Genomic DNA, 13043 nt, shown 5'->3' on the forward strand with positions numbered 1-13043 from the left:
TGAACCGGAGGGCTGGCCCCTCACTATGTCTTGTATACCAGCGCCTAATGTGGTGCATATATCGATAAGTCCGTGTAAGGACTATCGCGATGATGGAGTGAACGCGGTATGACAAGGTCGTCAAGAAGTGGCGCTCTGTATAGATCACTTGAACAGTTCCTCCAACACCTGAGAATGGTCAGCAGACTCCCTGAATCTGTCTAATGAGACTCACCGTGCTCTCGTGAATATTGGACACATTATTCCCACGATCTGAGATCACAGCTTAGAATCTTGCAACACTTTGATCGCGGGGTGACTCACAATTCAGCTTTTTCAACACGGATATCTAAACGGGATCAGGGATTCAGGCCTTTCTATCAGCCTCATCTTACTCACCACTTTTTCCCTTGGGAAACCCATATCGGTGAACGACACTACATTCTCCTCCGCTAAACCTGCCATATCTGCATCCGTCGCCGGTTTTCCGTGAGTTGCTTTGACTTTTGACGCCGGTGCTTGAGCGTAAGCTTGTGCCCAATGTTTCGCAGTGGCGTTGAACCCTGCACGGTCTGCCAGATAGTGCTTCGCAACTGGAAGGAGGCGTCAATGCAGCCATCTTGTGTTTCTGATTCAGAAACCGTGCCCACCTTCGGCGTCCTGAGGATCATTCGGAACCGGTTCGCAAAGGAGGGACTGGAGGGATATCAGTGTGCTCTTCAGCGTGAGCACCTGCGGCGTACGTCAGCGAAGTCAGATACAGGAGTTCTGGTGGCTCACTGGTGACCAGGCGTCTTTCAGAATGTCTTTGAACACGATGAGCGTGAGTCACGAAAATCGATAGTAGGTCCCCTCACCCAGACATATAGCTCCCTATGCAAGGAATCAGCGCCTCCTCGTCGAAGGGCAAGATAAGTCACTCACACTAGCGGATGATACATTTGGATCTGCAAGATGTCAGCTGTATCCTACGACCTCCCAGAGTAGCTCACGGTAGACTTTCCTGCAGGTGTATCAGTATTGTCATGGCGGCAAGACCTCCGACTCACGTTATAAACTTCATCTTGACTGGCTGAAAAGGGTACGCATCGGGTATGACAATGTCCTAGAGTAATGACTCAGTACTGAATACCGCTCTGATCGCCTGACGGACCACTTCATAATAGCCTCCTTCGTACGGCGTATCCGGCTGAATGATGGGTCAGCGAACCCGAGCGTCAGCCGAGCTCGCGAAGAGTCCAAAGACTCTGGCTGTACACACCGGTCCTGGGAAAGCACCGATAAGATGAAATGGATTCTCGTCAATCACTGTGCAGGTGTCAGCGATGCTTCAAGCGCACAAGCTCTCGGAGCTGCTTTGAGAGGTCTCGTGCACTGCCTTCTGTGTTCAACCCTCACTGTCAATGGATATGTTGGACGTCTTGTCCTTCGCGCAATCTAGAGCGAAGTCAGCATACGTCGCGATGAAACCTGACATCAGGTTTTGGGACCAGGGCTCAAAAAGTCGCCCTGCCCAACGAGTCGCCCTGCTTCACTCACCGCGAATCTCCTTTTGAACTCGCCGTAACCTAGCGTCGGACATGCTGGGACAAGGTAAATTGAGATGAATTCGCTGGTCAAGGAGGGGATATTTCCAAAATGCCGCCAGCCTGTGTGTCCTGACTGAGTGCTATGTAGCAGTCTGAGTCTGAGGATGACACCTACAATACGCTCTTGCAGATCACACTTTGAGAGATTGAAACCATCGGGACCTGGCCGATTCGATCGACGGAACGGAAGCAAATTTTTGGGGAAAGCAATTGTAGTCGAGATACGGATGATGATGAGCAGATGAGCACTAGCAACAGCATCAGCAGCAGCAGCATCACCTGTGGGATAGAGAGCGAAAGCGAGCGATAGCCTGAATGAAGTGGGCTGTCCAAACCGTCAAAATCGGCTTTCCTGCAAGAATCACTGCTCCAATTTGCTCGTCTAGTCTCGCCCGAACTCTCTACACGAGCCGTACCAACATGCAAGCAGAGGAGGACGAGGAGATGAACATGAACGCTGTTGGAAGCAGCTCAAAGTCAGACTCCAGGGATCCTGGATTTATGGCATACCTTCCGGATGAGCCTGGAATGTCCAAAAATGCCATGAAGAGAGCCGCCAAGCAGGTGAGCACGGCGGTGAAAGTATCCAATTAATCTGAGCTGATAACTGTTCAAGGCGTTCAGAGAAGCCCATCGTGATGAGTGGAAAGCCTCGGTGAAGGCAAAGAAAAAAGAGAAGAAAGCGGCTCTTATGGAACAGCTTGAAGCTGGTACGCTGGACGAAGAAGGTTTGGCGAGCCTTGAGCGACAGCGTGAAAGTCGACGAATCAAGAGGAAACTACTGGCGGGGACCGGTCCGGATAAGGAGGTCTGGAAAGGCGGGCTAGTCGTGGATTTGGGTTTTGACAATCTCATGGCTGAAGCGGTGCGTGTGGTGACCTGTGTGTAGAAGCGAGTAGGCTCCGCTTACACCACACCATGGACCGTAGGAGGTAAAATCACTGGCTTCTCAATTATCGTTTCTCTACGCAACAAATCGTCGAGCCGCTCGTCCATTTTCTGCTATCCTGCACACTTCCTTCTCAGAGACTGCCTCGCCAGTCCTGTGGAGCATCATGAAAGAAAGAGGTTGGCAGTCCTGGGATCAGTGTTATTGGTGGCACGAGGGCATGGCGGACCTCGCTAAAACGTTTGGGTTGAGTCCGAAACCAAAGCGCAAGACTCCAAAGTCTCCTTCGAGATCTAGGTCATCCTCTCCGCGTTCCCCAGAAGTAGTATCCAAGGCAGAGTCATCTACAGCGACCACGGGCTCCTCTTCTCACTTGGATCATGAAATGGGCGCAAGTTTGCCTACGGAACAATCGGAGAAACCACACTCCATCGAGCAGACAAATGGCACACCTACGGTCATGCAAGAGGACGACACTAGAACTGAACTTCCTCCATCGTTATCTAAAGACACCCACAAGCTCGTGTACCTGTCTGCCGATGCGTCAGAGGAGCTGATAACGTTGAGCGAGGATGAGGTGTATATCCTTGGAGGCTTAGTAGACAAGAATCGATACAAGGTAGGTCCCGAACGACAAACAAAAATGCTCTCGTTCTAAATTGTGTGTTTCCCCTGTCAGCTGCTCTGCGAGGACAAGGCAAAGAGTCTCGGCATCAGGACGGCCAGGTTACCGATTGGACGATACATTGCGGATTTACCTACCCGTAAAGTATTGACTGTGAATCAGGTGCGTGGTGGTCCAATCTGAATAGAGCAATCTGCTGATATCCTACATTATATTCAGACCTTTGAGATCTTGGTCAAGTACCTCGAGCTGAACAATTGGGCTCATGCGTTTGCTGCCGTCATTCCACAGCGAAAATTCGCTGCCGTGAGCAAGAAGACGTTGTTGAGGCAGAGGTCAAAAGTGGCTTCAGAGCCAGCAAATCTGGGAGACGATGCTTCAGAGGTCCAACTCCAAGAGGGAGAGCACGATGCTGCATGATGCATTAAATCCGCCGTTCCAAGTACACGTGGCATTCACTCATATTTGTCTCGTACGCGCCTGTTTTTCCGAGGAATCTGTGTCACCAAACCTCCCATCTAATCTTCAAGGTGTGCAGACAAGCCCTTCCCCTGGCCCGCCTCTACTTTGGCCCGCAGCCACAATTCATATGAGAGAATAGTGTCCAGTCCGCTCACTCAAGCCCACCACTGGCCTACAACTCTCCTCTATCATTTCACCGATGCTACGGAGTACGGTTAATATTCTGCTTGTTTATTGATTTTTAGGGTCCTTCGAAACGGACTATCATATCGCTGTGCAGACTGCCTCATGGTCGATACGATTGGTACGAACGATTGCCGGCTCACACGTTCCCGTGCTAAAGGTGTCGATGGTCATCCTTACCACTGTTCCTCGGTCCTGAAGCGAGTATCAGCTGTACAGAAAAAGATTCGTCTCTTTGGATAATCTCTCTTAGCTCTCAGCTGGTCTACTAGACTCGGGGCTAATCAGATTGATTTGCATCACTCTAGCTCGGGGTTTTCATTCTACTAAACAAGGGACAGTCCCAGACCACAATGGTCCGAATAGTATGCTCGATCCTTCCCATGTCAAATATCGCATAAAGTGATAAATTGGCGAGCCTAGTCTATTCGACATGTCTGGGCTCGACCTCTGGTCGTTCATTCCCAGTCTACGCCGGAGAAGACTTGTGCTGGTCGTCGAACATGATGACTTCGTCATGAACCCCATCTGACAGGATCTTCGAGTAGCGTTCCTGACGTTTTTGGCACAGTGTCCTTCCTCGGTTCACTGTGGACCTCGAAATTTAGGACACCATGGCTGGTCAATCCCATCGTTAACTTCTCAATGATTGTGACGTCGACCTCTAAAGGAGCTACACAGAGCACAACATTAGACACTATGCTCAGGGTGTATAAGCAAACAGGTCATCCGTACCTCTTGGCCATCTTCTTCTTTGGACGATCAAAAAAAAACAAGATCATTCGCTGATCGACTTCGCTGCTCGCACGACCAACTCGAACCACACTCATTTCAAGGCATCGACACCGACGGAGAAGCCCCAAAAGGATTTAGGTTGTTGAAGGTACTACACCCTATCCTCCCATCTCCATTTCCACTCGCGATCTCTCTGCACAACACGGAACGCAAAGTCTGACCATGCGAGGACTATCAAACACCCTCGCCATCTTCGGAGGTCTCTTGCCTCTCTTGTCCGGCTCCGTCCTCGCTGCACCTGCCAACGGGGCAGCGCACTTACTATCCCCCGAAGTGTTAGATGCTGTGACCGATGCCACCCATCTATCGCCCTTCAAGCGACTAGTCACAGCTGAAATCTGTGCCACGGTCGATCTTTCAGTCACCGGTGTGGTGTACACTTGTGTGGCTGCGAAAACCGGAGTCATGGCAGGGGATAACATCGCAACGACCCAAGGCAATGTTCAACATGGAATCCAAGCCGTCAAGCGACAAGCTTATATCGATCAAGCTATGAACGGTCCTATCGGTCCTGAGGATCCTCCCGAAGGAGCGGGAACGGTGTTCATCGGCGGACAACAAGGGAACCCAAACACTTTCCCAGGTACTGGGCCTGGCGGAGTCACTTTTACCGGTCCTCCTGAATCTTCCGACGTCCTTGGTCTGGGGAAGACTCCGACCACACCACCTGATGTGGTCCCGCATCCGAATCTCGGGTATCCTAACAAGAGACTCTACGCTGCTATTCCCGGTGGAACTGCCTGTACCGCTGGAACCGTCACCTTGAGCATCAAGTGAGCTCTAAACCTCGCCATGGTTTGTCTGACTGACCGTCACAGGGTCTGTATCTGTCTCCACTTGGGAGTCCTCACTCAAGCATCAAAAGACAACATTGTCGCCGCCGTTGAAGCATCAGCCAATGCCCAAGTGGTCGGACAATTGACCACAGCCGTGGGAGCCTACGCCGCACCATTTGCGAGCCAGAACGCCATCGTCGCCTTGTTGGAGCAGCAGGCACTTGCAAACGTAAGTGAGAAAGGCTGCACCACGCCACCCTGCTGATAATCCCCCCTCAGGTTGGCGGTATGAAGAGCAACTGCAACTACCCAACTGGCTCCACGCCCGACTCCTGTACTGATTGTCATTCGAGTGAGTCTGGATTCATCTGCTTACCGTTCGTTCGTTCCACCTCGCTGATCACATGACTCCCACAGGCTGCCCCGATGGTCAATACGTCTGCGGAAACGCCTGCATCTCCGACAACGATGGTTGTAGCTCTGGCCAAGCCGTGCCCCCGAAGAAGCGAGATTTCCTTTCGGGTCCCGATATCAGGTGAGTAGAATTAGACCAGCAGGAATTCACAAGGCCACTCACTGATCACAACACCCAGATGCCCATCTATGCTGACAGCTTGCGCGGTACCCGCTAGTTCGTTCTTCACAGGACGCAACTTTGAATGTCTCGACGTCATGTCAGACATTGAGTCCTGTGGAGCTTGCACTTTCCCATTACCTGGCGAAAAGTCAGGCATCGACTGTACGAGCATCCCGCATACCCTCGGCGTCAAATGCCACCTCGGTAAATGCGTCATCGATTCATGTCAACAAGGCTTTGAACTCTCCACCGATGGCGCAAAGTGCGTTCCTGGTAACAAGAGAATCTTGAAGGAGAAGAGAAGGACAGCCAAGAACGCCATCAAGTCGAGGCAGGTCAAAACTGCGGACTTGAGAGGTAGAAGATGAGGGTTGGAGCAGGCAGGGCAGGGCAGGCAGGGCTCCAAGGATAGGACATTGGGCCATTTCTGAGCTCTCTTATTAGTTGTCGTGAAAGACTGGTTTTGTGCTCGCTTGTTACCCGGCATTTTCTATCGTCAGCACCTTTTACGACCTTTCCCATGATGTAAACCAGTGACGGCCCTTTGGGTTGGAAGGGCCATTCATACTCGGCAATCGTCCAGCTTGTTTCCACCAGGCTAGGACCTTGTCAGGCAGCGACCTCGGATTCAACCAATCAACATTGACGATCGATGCCCGAAGCCAGTAGCACATAGTCTGAGCAATGCCGGAAAATTGCCCGTGCAAGATCATGTGAGCCAGTCATTTCCCACAATACTTTTGCATATTCTTGGATTCAGATGAAGGTATGGTGAGACTGTAGGGAAGCTGGGACCTGGACCAAATGTCCCAACGAGCACTTGTCAGACGGGACAGTGAAGTGGATGACTGACACGGTTCATACGCTAGTCTTTACTTGCCGAAACAGAATTTCGAGCTCGACACTCCCTGCACATCCCTGAAACCGAAATGCTCCTACGGCTCTCGTCCCTCATCCCTCCGAGCTCCTTCCCTAACGGGTCAAAGACTGGCTTGACCTAGTCCAGGAGCTCATGTCGAGTCGAGATCAGCTGGCTCATCATTTGACTCAGAGTCCGTATCCCTAATCTTGTGGCTCCATCGTGCTTCGTACTAGACAGGAGCTAAAGTTGACCTCTTGACCAAGTTCACGCAATTTCGATCAAGTGTTGAGGTATGGCGCTTCATACATCTCTGCACCGAAAGAGGTTAAAGCCTGTGCTACCACCCACACACTGGAGGCAGCTGACCTGCGTAGCTCACCACTCTACGCAAATAGTGGTCCCGCCGGAATGGAACAGGGTATGCACCCATCAAATTGTTTCTTCTGATCTGTTCGGGTTGAATGATGCGAGCCGCCTTGTCGAGTCAACATCCCATGTTTAGTCGAATGTCCTCTGACATGCTCTCATAAAGTCCTTCACAACACGCTATAAGAGGGTTTGCATATATGCCCCTCCCCTTGAAAGACGCTGCTCCTCATCCTCGTTAACCTTCACTTCTCGCTCAAGCAGCGCTCACTCAGGTCCTTCTCACGGTCAATCGGTGCTCACCTCAACCTTGCACTTATTCCAAGCTCTCAACATGTCTGTCACTCCCGACGCAGAGATCATCGCACAGGCGATGATCACACCCAACCTAGGTCTCTATCTGGGTCCACATCTACTGGGGTGAGTCACCTCGTCTGGATCCTCCAGCCCATAGGCACGGTATCATCTCGAGCTTTTGTCAGACCCCAAGGGAGGTTCCAGCTCACAAAGACTCATACCAGACTTGTATCCAATGCGTTCTGGACCGGAGTCATCATCTGTCAAGTGACTCATTGGCTTCCTCAAGCTCGATATGATAGTCTTGGTGTTCGCCTCCTTGTGGTGAGTGAGAACACAGATTTGGCGATTCCGGAAGCTCATACGTGCCCCCAGGGCACTGCTGTTTGCGCGACGTGCGTAACGGCTGTCTTGTGAGTTGACACTTCATCCGCTTCTTCGGACTGCGCTGATCATCCATTCTGGCAGCACGGTAGCCATGTACATGCAAGACTTTGTCTATCACTTTGGGGAATTCTTCCAGTTCATGACGTTCAAACGTGAGTGATTGGAACAAGCTTGAGCGAAGGACGGGGCCCTAACATCAGTGTAGTCCTTGGCGTTTACGGTCTCATTCAGCCCATCACCACAGTCTCTGTCCAGCTTCTATTCGTGGAGCGAGCTATCAAAGTGAATGGGAACAGCTTTGTGGTAGCTGTCATCAGCTATATCTTGGCGTAAGTCGACGTGTGAAATGACTTGACCGCTTGCTTATGCCTTTGTCCGTAGAGCAGGAACCCTTGCCGGAGGATTTGCAGTCTTCATTCTCAGTCGTGGAGTCACAATGCATGAAGTGCCAATTGTGAGTGACCAGGAGCCACGACATGGCGTGAGAAATTGACAGATCCCGATCAGCACCTGGAGATCATGTTTGACTATTGGGTAAACCTCCACGTTTGACATTTCTGATGCTCTAATTCAGCCAACGGCTTGTTTAGTTGCTCACCTGTTCAATACCTTCTGCATCATCTACGGTCTACACAAGGCTCGTACGGGAAGCGAGCGATCCGACAAGCTATTGAAGAAGCTCATCAGGTGAGCTCGCAATCGCTCTGTTGAAGTCCACCTCATCTGCCGCTGCAGGGGATGCTTGGAGGCTCAGATCCCAGGCACTACATAGTGAGCTTCAAGTGCCCAGTCTGGTCAAGCTCTGACTCTCACTGTAGCGCACTGCTGGCCACGATCATCATCTGCCGTGATACATCCTCACCTCTGATACCATATATCGTGTGAGCAGACGAGATGCGCGTGATGAAGGAATAAGCTTACACGCGGCGCATCAGTGTCACGCATGCTCAAGTATACCTAGTCGGAGCGATGGGTAAATGACTTTGACGAACTAGGAGCTTATGCTGTCCTGTAGCTATGGTCAATGCTCGACATACCTGGCGCCGTGATGGTGTTACTCCACAGTCTTTCGCTGTGAGTAGGCAATCAACTCGCAAGACCATGATGACCTGACGCAGGCGTGGCAGAGCGAGACTGGACTCACGACTACTCCACCTCACCTCACAGAGTCGGGACCTACAGCGAGTGAAAGTCAAGTCAGCTCAAACGTAAGCCACCTCGCGACAATCCGTTTGATGAGGGGCTGATCATCTCTAGCGATGGCCGAGTACTCCACCTTGGGGCCTCGATGTGGAGATGGGTCTGACCGAGGACGTTGATGCCAAGAAGCGTGAAGAGGATACTCAAGGTGCTCAAGAGAAGAGAGCGACACTCAGGCACCTCAGCTTCATGGGCCGGGGTAATGTGTGAGGCGAGGCGTTGGTGGGCGAGGCGAGTGGCTCGGTTAGATTCTGTGAATACCTTCGTTTGGGTATACCATGATGTTTTGTCTGTATTTCACGACTTCTGCTTATGACTCAGAGGTGTTCAACAACAACGATAACGACCTTATGACGACGTTAGTTTAGCGATTGATTCCAGTCCCCGAGCATGTATGCCTGCTCCTAAAAGCCAAGTGCCACATCGGAGACCATCCGAATATGCTTCCACTCTTTTGGGAATCTCACGGGCTCGGGCTCTTTAAATATAACTTGGCTGCTTGAGCTCATTGTCTGGCTCCTCGGTCACCTGAGCAACAACAGCATCAGGCCTCACAGTGGTGATCTAGATAGCGCTGAGTAGTACCCGCGTTGCTCACCTTCTTTCGCTCTCCTCCCGGGACCAACACTTGGAGTTCCCAAAGAACCGTCCTGAGCCTGCGAACCTGGTGTCTATAATTCTCGGCTCATTCCATACACCATGCCTTCTGCAGCTGCCATCTCCCAACGTGAGTCTAGGAAGGTGTAGGCCATAATGAACCGATGCTGATGGTCCGCCTAGTTCTCATACATCCCGTAAGCAATCAAGCCCAATATATGGAGAGACCCCCGCTGACGAGATTCTCGTGCTTTCGGTCAATTTCGTCCATTTCTCACCAACCTGTCGCTATCTTCCGGTTGACACCCTCCTGTAGACCGAGCTTCGATCTGTCATCAACTACAAGCTATGGAGGGACAAGAGTCGAGATATCACCAACCCTGCAGAGTTTGAAACTTCCGGATATGACCGAGAGACCATGAGGAAATGTTGGGACTTGTTGGACTTCAGCAGTAGGAGTTTTTCTGTCGTCGTAAAGGAATTGGAGGGGGATCTGGCCAGGACGGTAAGTCTCCCCTGGACACGCCTTCGTCGTCATGGCTTGTGTGACGCTGGTCTGATCGTCTCAGGTCTGCATCTTCTACCTCGTACTACGGGCTTTGGATACTTTTGAGGATGATATGACTATTCCCAACGACATAAAGCTGCCTAACCTTCGGAACCTTCATCGCAAACTTCACGAGCCTGGCTGGCACTACGTCGGATCCAAGGACAAGGACGCCATCGTGCTAGAGAGTTTCGCCTCGATCCAAAAGGAATTTTCACTTCTCGATCCAAAGCAAGTAGCCTGTTTTTTTGCGAATGGCTAGTTATAGCTGATCTCGGACACACCAGGTACCAAGTTGTCATCGAGGACATTTGTCGTAAAATGGGTGCTGGAATGGCCGACTTTGCGGCTCTGGCGACTCCTGAACAGCCGGTAGCGGAGATCAAGACGATCGAAGATTATGATCTCTACTGTCACTATGTTGCTGGGTTGGTTGGTGAGGGGTTGTCTGGACTCTTCTCCAGTTCTGGCAAAGAAAGACCTTGGCTGTCATCGCAATTGACACTGTCCAATTCGTGTGGACTACTCTTACAGAAGACCAATATCCTTCGAGACGTCAAGGAAGACGTGGATGACGGACGAGGATTCTGGCCCAGAGAGATATACGCTGCGCACGGATTCGACTCGATGAAGGGTCTCATCGATCCCGCTCGAGAAAAGGAGGCATTGTTTGCCGCCAGTCATATGACCCTTGACGCCTTGCGCCATTGCTGTGATGCCTTGGATTACATGACATTGCTCAAATGTCAAAGTGTCTTCAACTTTGTGGCTATTCCTGCCGTCATGGCCATCGCGACGCTCGATCGATGTTTCATGAATCCAAAACTCTTGAAGCAGAACGTCAAGATTAGGCGAGGCGAGGCAGTCGGAGTGAGTTACCATCCGGCGAAATTGAATCATGCTGATTCCTATCCAGCTCATCATGAAAGCGGTTAACCCTCGTGATGTTGCCTATGTCTTCCAGCAATATGCTCGGTCCATCCATCAAAAGGTTAAGAGCGACGATCCCAATATGCTGAGATTGAGTATTGCCTGTGCCAAGGTAAGCAAAGAGTCTGGGGGCACCTGGTAGAGCCTTTGTTGACCTTTGACCAGATCGATCAATGGACAGAACACCACTACCCCACCTTCTTGACGATCACTGGTTCCTCTGGTGCTGCTCAGACTGCCATTGACCCTGCCAATGGAGACGCTCGAGCTGTCCTCTTCACCAAGATTATAACCGAAGCCAAGGAGAAGAAGGAGAGAGAAAAGAGAGAGGCGCTCATGGCCGACCTCCGTGCCCGGGGCATCATCAAAGACAGGACGCCTGAGCAGATTGCGGCGGCTGAAAAGGCTCGTATCGAGTCTATGAACGAAAGTCCACCCTGGTTGATGATTGGAAGTATCATTGTTGGAATCCTGGCTGTCATGGGCGGATTGGGATACGGAATCATCTGGTTCGTCATGAATTACCTTGACGACTAGTTGAATCGGCTGGAGCGTTGTTGGTATGATATGAACTTAGACTGGGATATGCATGTAATGACTCATGTGGGCCTCGCTGGCGGAAATTTTTCATACAAGCTGGCTACGATGCAGAATACAACGGCGGATGGTAGATGCACAACAGATCATCTAATGTGTTTAGTCTACACTCGAAGGAATGGTTCATGAAGCACGGCTGATTTGGGGGGACGACGAAGCATCATCGTATGGTAGTGTAGCCAGATCCTTGACTCTGCTTGGCTTGGTCCACGGGATTCTCAGCAGAATTTTGGGCTTCGACCTTGCCGAGCCGACTCATATCCATCGTCATAGTCTTGGGATCGCCCTTGAAACCGACATACCATACGGCCGTCCGGCGCTCGCTCACTGCTTCGGACTGATCGAGGGGGATCAGTAGGCAGTCTCCGATCGGATGTGATTGACGTACAAAAAGCAAAGTGGCCGAATGAACATTGGCGAGCTTCTGTACTTTCAAGCTCCACTCTTCCACTTCGCGAGTTCCATCTGGTCCTCTGCGAGCTGTTGGCGGTGGTGATGACGTGTCCAGATCCATAATTGGAGTCATATCTTAGAATCGGTATCAGCTTTGAGAGCATAGGCCGTCTCACCGTTAAGGTCTGCGAAATCAGGACAATTGGGCAAATTGGCAAACAGCCGTAATCGACCTGCTCTATTCGGATGCGATGGACCAGGTGTGTTCAGCAAGAGCGTCCGAAGCCGGAGAGACTGAGTGAAGGGGATATGGAGTATGAGCTGAAGATTGAGATCAGACAAAAAAAACTATCCCGAGGGGAGGAAGGAATGAAGTGTTTCACTGACCTCGTCGTCTACTCCGGACTCTACGCCTTCCTCATTGAATCGATTGTCCCATGTCTTGATGATCTTTGGGGCTGCAGTCGGGTCCTGAAGGTTGACGCCGGTCACTCTGTAAGATGAAGAGTCAGTATTCATGAGAGGACAGGGCCCCAAGGTACACAGGACTGATTCCTGAGTGGCGCAATCCGGAACGAGACACCTTGAGTAGTGGTTCCGTTGTTGTCAGAACTGGTGGCAAGGGTTCCCATGTAAAGCAGCGATTAAGGTGCACAACGACGAGCAAGAGGAGAGGAATGATTTCATTGAGAGAGCATCTCACTCACCCATCCCGATCAATGAAGGCCCATAAACTGGTATTGCTACCTTGTCCAGCGGTCACTCGTTCCAAGACAGCGGTTGCTGACGAATCGTTCAGGTCGTCCACTGTGAGGTCGTCTGCGCAGCTCATTGCGAGACCGAATAGTGAGCTGAACGTTGACAGCGGAACCCCAGTCGCTGAACGGAAAGCAAGCTGAAGGGCTGGTTATTGATTTCCTCCGAAAGACACGGACGAAATGATCGTTGGTCGTGGTCGTTGATTGCGACAATGTTCACTGGGCTCGGCACAT

The 13043-nt window shown here is 51.2% G+C and overlaps 6 protein-coding genes across 6 annotated transcripts; 4 read left to right on the top strand and 2 right to left on the bottom strand.

The window, feature by feature from the left end:
• Nucleotides 1-36: 36 nt before the first annotated feature.
• BD324DRAFT_637030 (ubiquitin-conjugating enzyme/RWD-like protein) lies at nucleotides 37-1698 on the bottom strand. Its single transcript, XM_022016963.1, has 14 exons — nucleotides 1519-1698; nucleotides 1378-1416; nucleotides 1241-1287; nucleotides 1133-1168; nucleotides 1029-1084; nucleotides 972-982; nucleotides 904-926; nucleotides 837-852; nucleotides 760-785; nucleotides 630-711; nucleotides 379-572; nucleotides 304-328; nucleotides 215-252; nucleotides 37-168 (listed from the first exon to the last, which is right to left on the bottom strand). Exons 1-14 carry the CDS (start codon nucleotides 1559-1561, stop codon nucleotides 145-147), a joined length of 660 nt encoding a protein of 219 aa, XP_021868471.1. The 5' UTR covers nucleotides 1562-1698; the 3' UTR covers nucleotides 37-144.
• A 112-nt stretch (nucleotides 1699-1810) lies between these two features.
• BD324DRAFT_637034 (guanine-1-methyltransferase-domain-containing protein) lies at nucleotides 1811-3521 on the top strand. Its single transcript, XM_022016964.1, has 5 exons — nucleotides 1811-2132; nucleotides 2185-2433; nucleotides 2498-3076; nucleotides 3137-3244; nucleotides 3302-3521. Exons 1-5 carry the CDS (start codon nucleotides 1884-1886, stop codon nucleotides 3500-3502), a joined length of 1386 nt encoding a protein of 461 aa, XP_021868472.1. The 5' UTR covers nucleotides 1811-1883; the 3' UTR covers nucleotides 3503-3521.
• A 1608-nt stretch (nucleotides 3522-5129) lies between these two features.
• BD324DRAFT_170815 (hypothetical protein) lies at nucleotides 5130-6401 on the top strand. The gene is made up of 4 exons (XM_022012084.1): nucleotides 5130-5527; nucleotides 5578-5650; nucleotides 5716-5820; nucleotides 5876-6401. Exons 1-4 carry the CDS (start codon nucleotides 5315-5317, stop codon nucleotides 6241-6243), a joined length of 759 nt encoding a protein of 252 aa, XP_021868473.1. The 5' UTR covers nucleotides 5130-5314; the 3' UTR covers nucleotides 6244-6401.
• Nucleotides 6402-7437: 1036 nt separating this feature from the next.
• Nucleotides 7438-9197, top strand: BD324DRAFT_653468 (hypothetical protein; the record flags this gene model as incomplete). The annotated part of the gene is made up of 14 exons (XM_022018655.1): nucleotides 7438-7523; nucleotides 7625-7724; nucleotides 7776-7813; nucleotides 7869-7939; nucleotides 7993-8116; nucleotides 8169-8241; nucleotides 8295-8321; nucleotides 8362-8474; nucleotides 8523-8558; nucleotides 8606-8668; nucleotides 8723-8760; nucleotides 8803-8861; nucleotides 8906-8995; nucleotides 9045-9197. 14 exons carry the CDS (start codon nucleotides 7438-7440, stop codon nucleotides 9195-9197), a joined length of 1071 nt encoding a protein of 356 aa, XP_021868474.1.
• Nucleotides 9198-9431: 234 nt separating this feature from the next.
• BD324DRAFT_637061 (putative farnesyl-diphosphate farnesyltransferase) lies at nucleotides 9432-11657 on the top strand. The gene is made up of 7 exons (XM_022016965.1): nucleotides 9432-9714; nucleotides 9768-9781; nucleotides 9901-10089; nucleotides 10154-10362; nucleotides 10419-11001; nucleotides 11048-11173; nucleotides 11227-11657. The coding sequence occupies exons 1-7, from the start codon at nucleotides 9687-9689 to the stop codon at nucleotides 11596-11598; spliced, it is 1521 nt and encodes a 506-aa protein (XP_021868475.1). The 5' UTR covers nucleotides 9432-9686; the 3' UTR covers nucleotides 11599-11657.
• On the bottom strand, nucleotides 11658-13008 carry BD324DRAFT_637063 (galactose-binding domain-like protein). The gene is made up of 5 exons (XM_022016966.1): nucleotides 12759-13008; nucleotides 12439-12544; nucleotides 12228-12372; nucleotides 12047-12186; nucleotides 11658-11995 (listed from the first exon to the last, which is right to left on the bottom strand). The coding sequence occupies exons 1-5, from the start codon at nucleotides 12881-12883 to the stop codon at nucleotides 11819-11821; spliced, it is 693 nt and encodes a 230-aa protein (XP_021868476.1). The 5' UTR covers nucleotides 12884-13008; the 3' UTR covers nucleotides 11658-11818.
• Nucleotides 13009-13043: the final 35 nt, after the last annotated feature.

The sequence above is a fragment of the Kockovaella imperatae genome (genome assembly GCF_002102565.1).
Source record: "Kockovaella imperatae strain NRRL Y-17943 chromosome Unknown BD324scaffold_15, whole genome shotgun sequence".
Classification (NCBI taxonomy): Eukaryota; Fungi; Basidiomycota; class Tremellomycetes; order Tremellales; family Cuniculitremaceae; genus Kockovaella; species Kockovaella imperatae.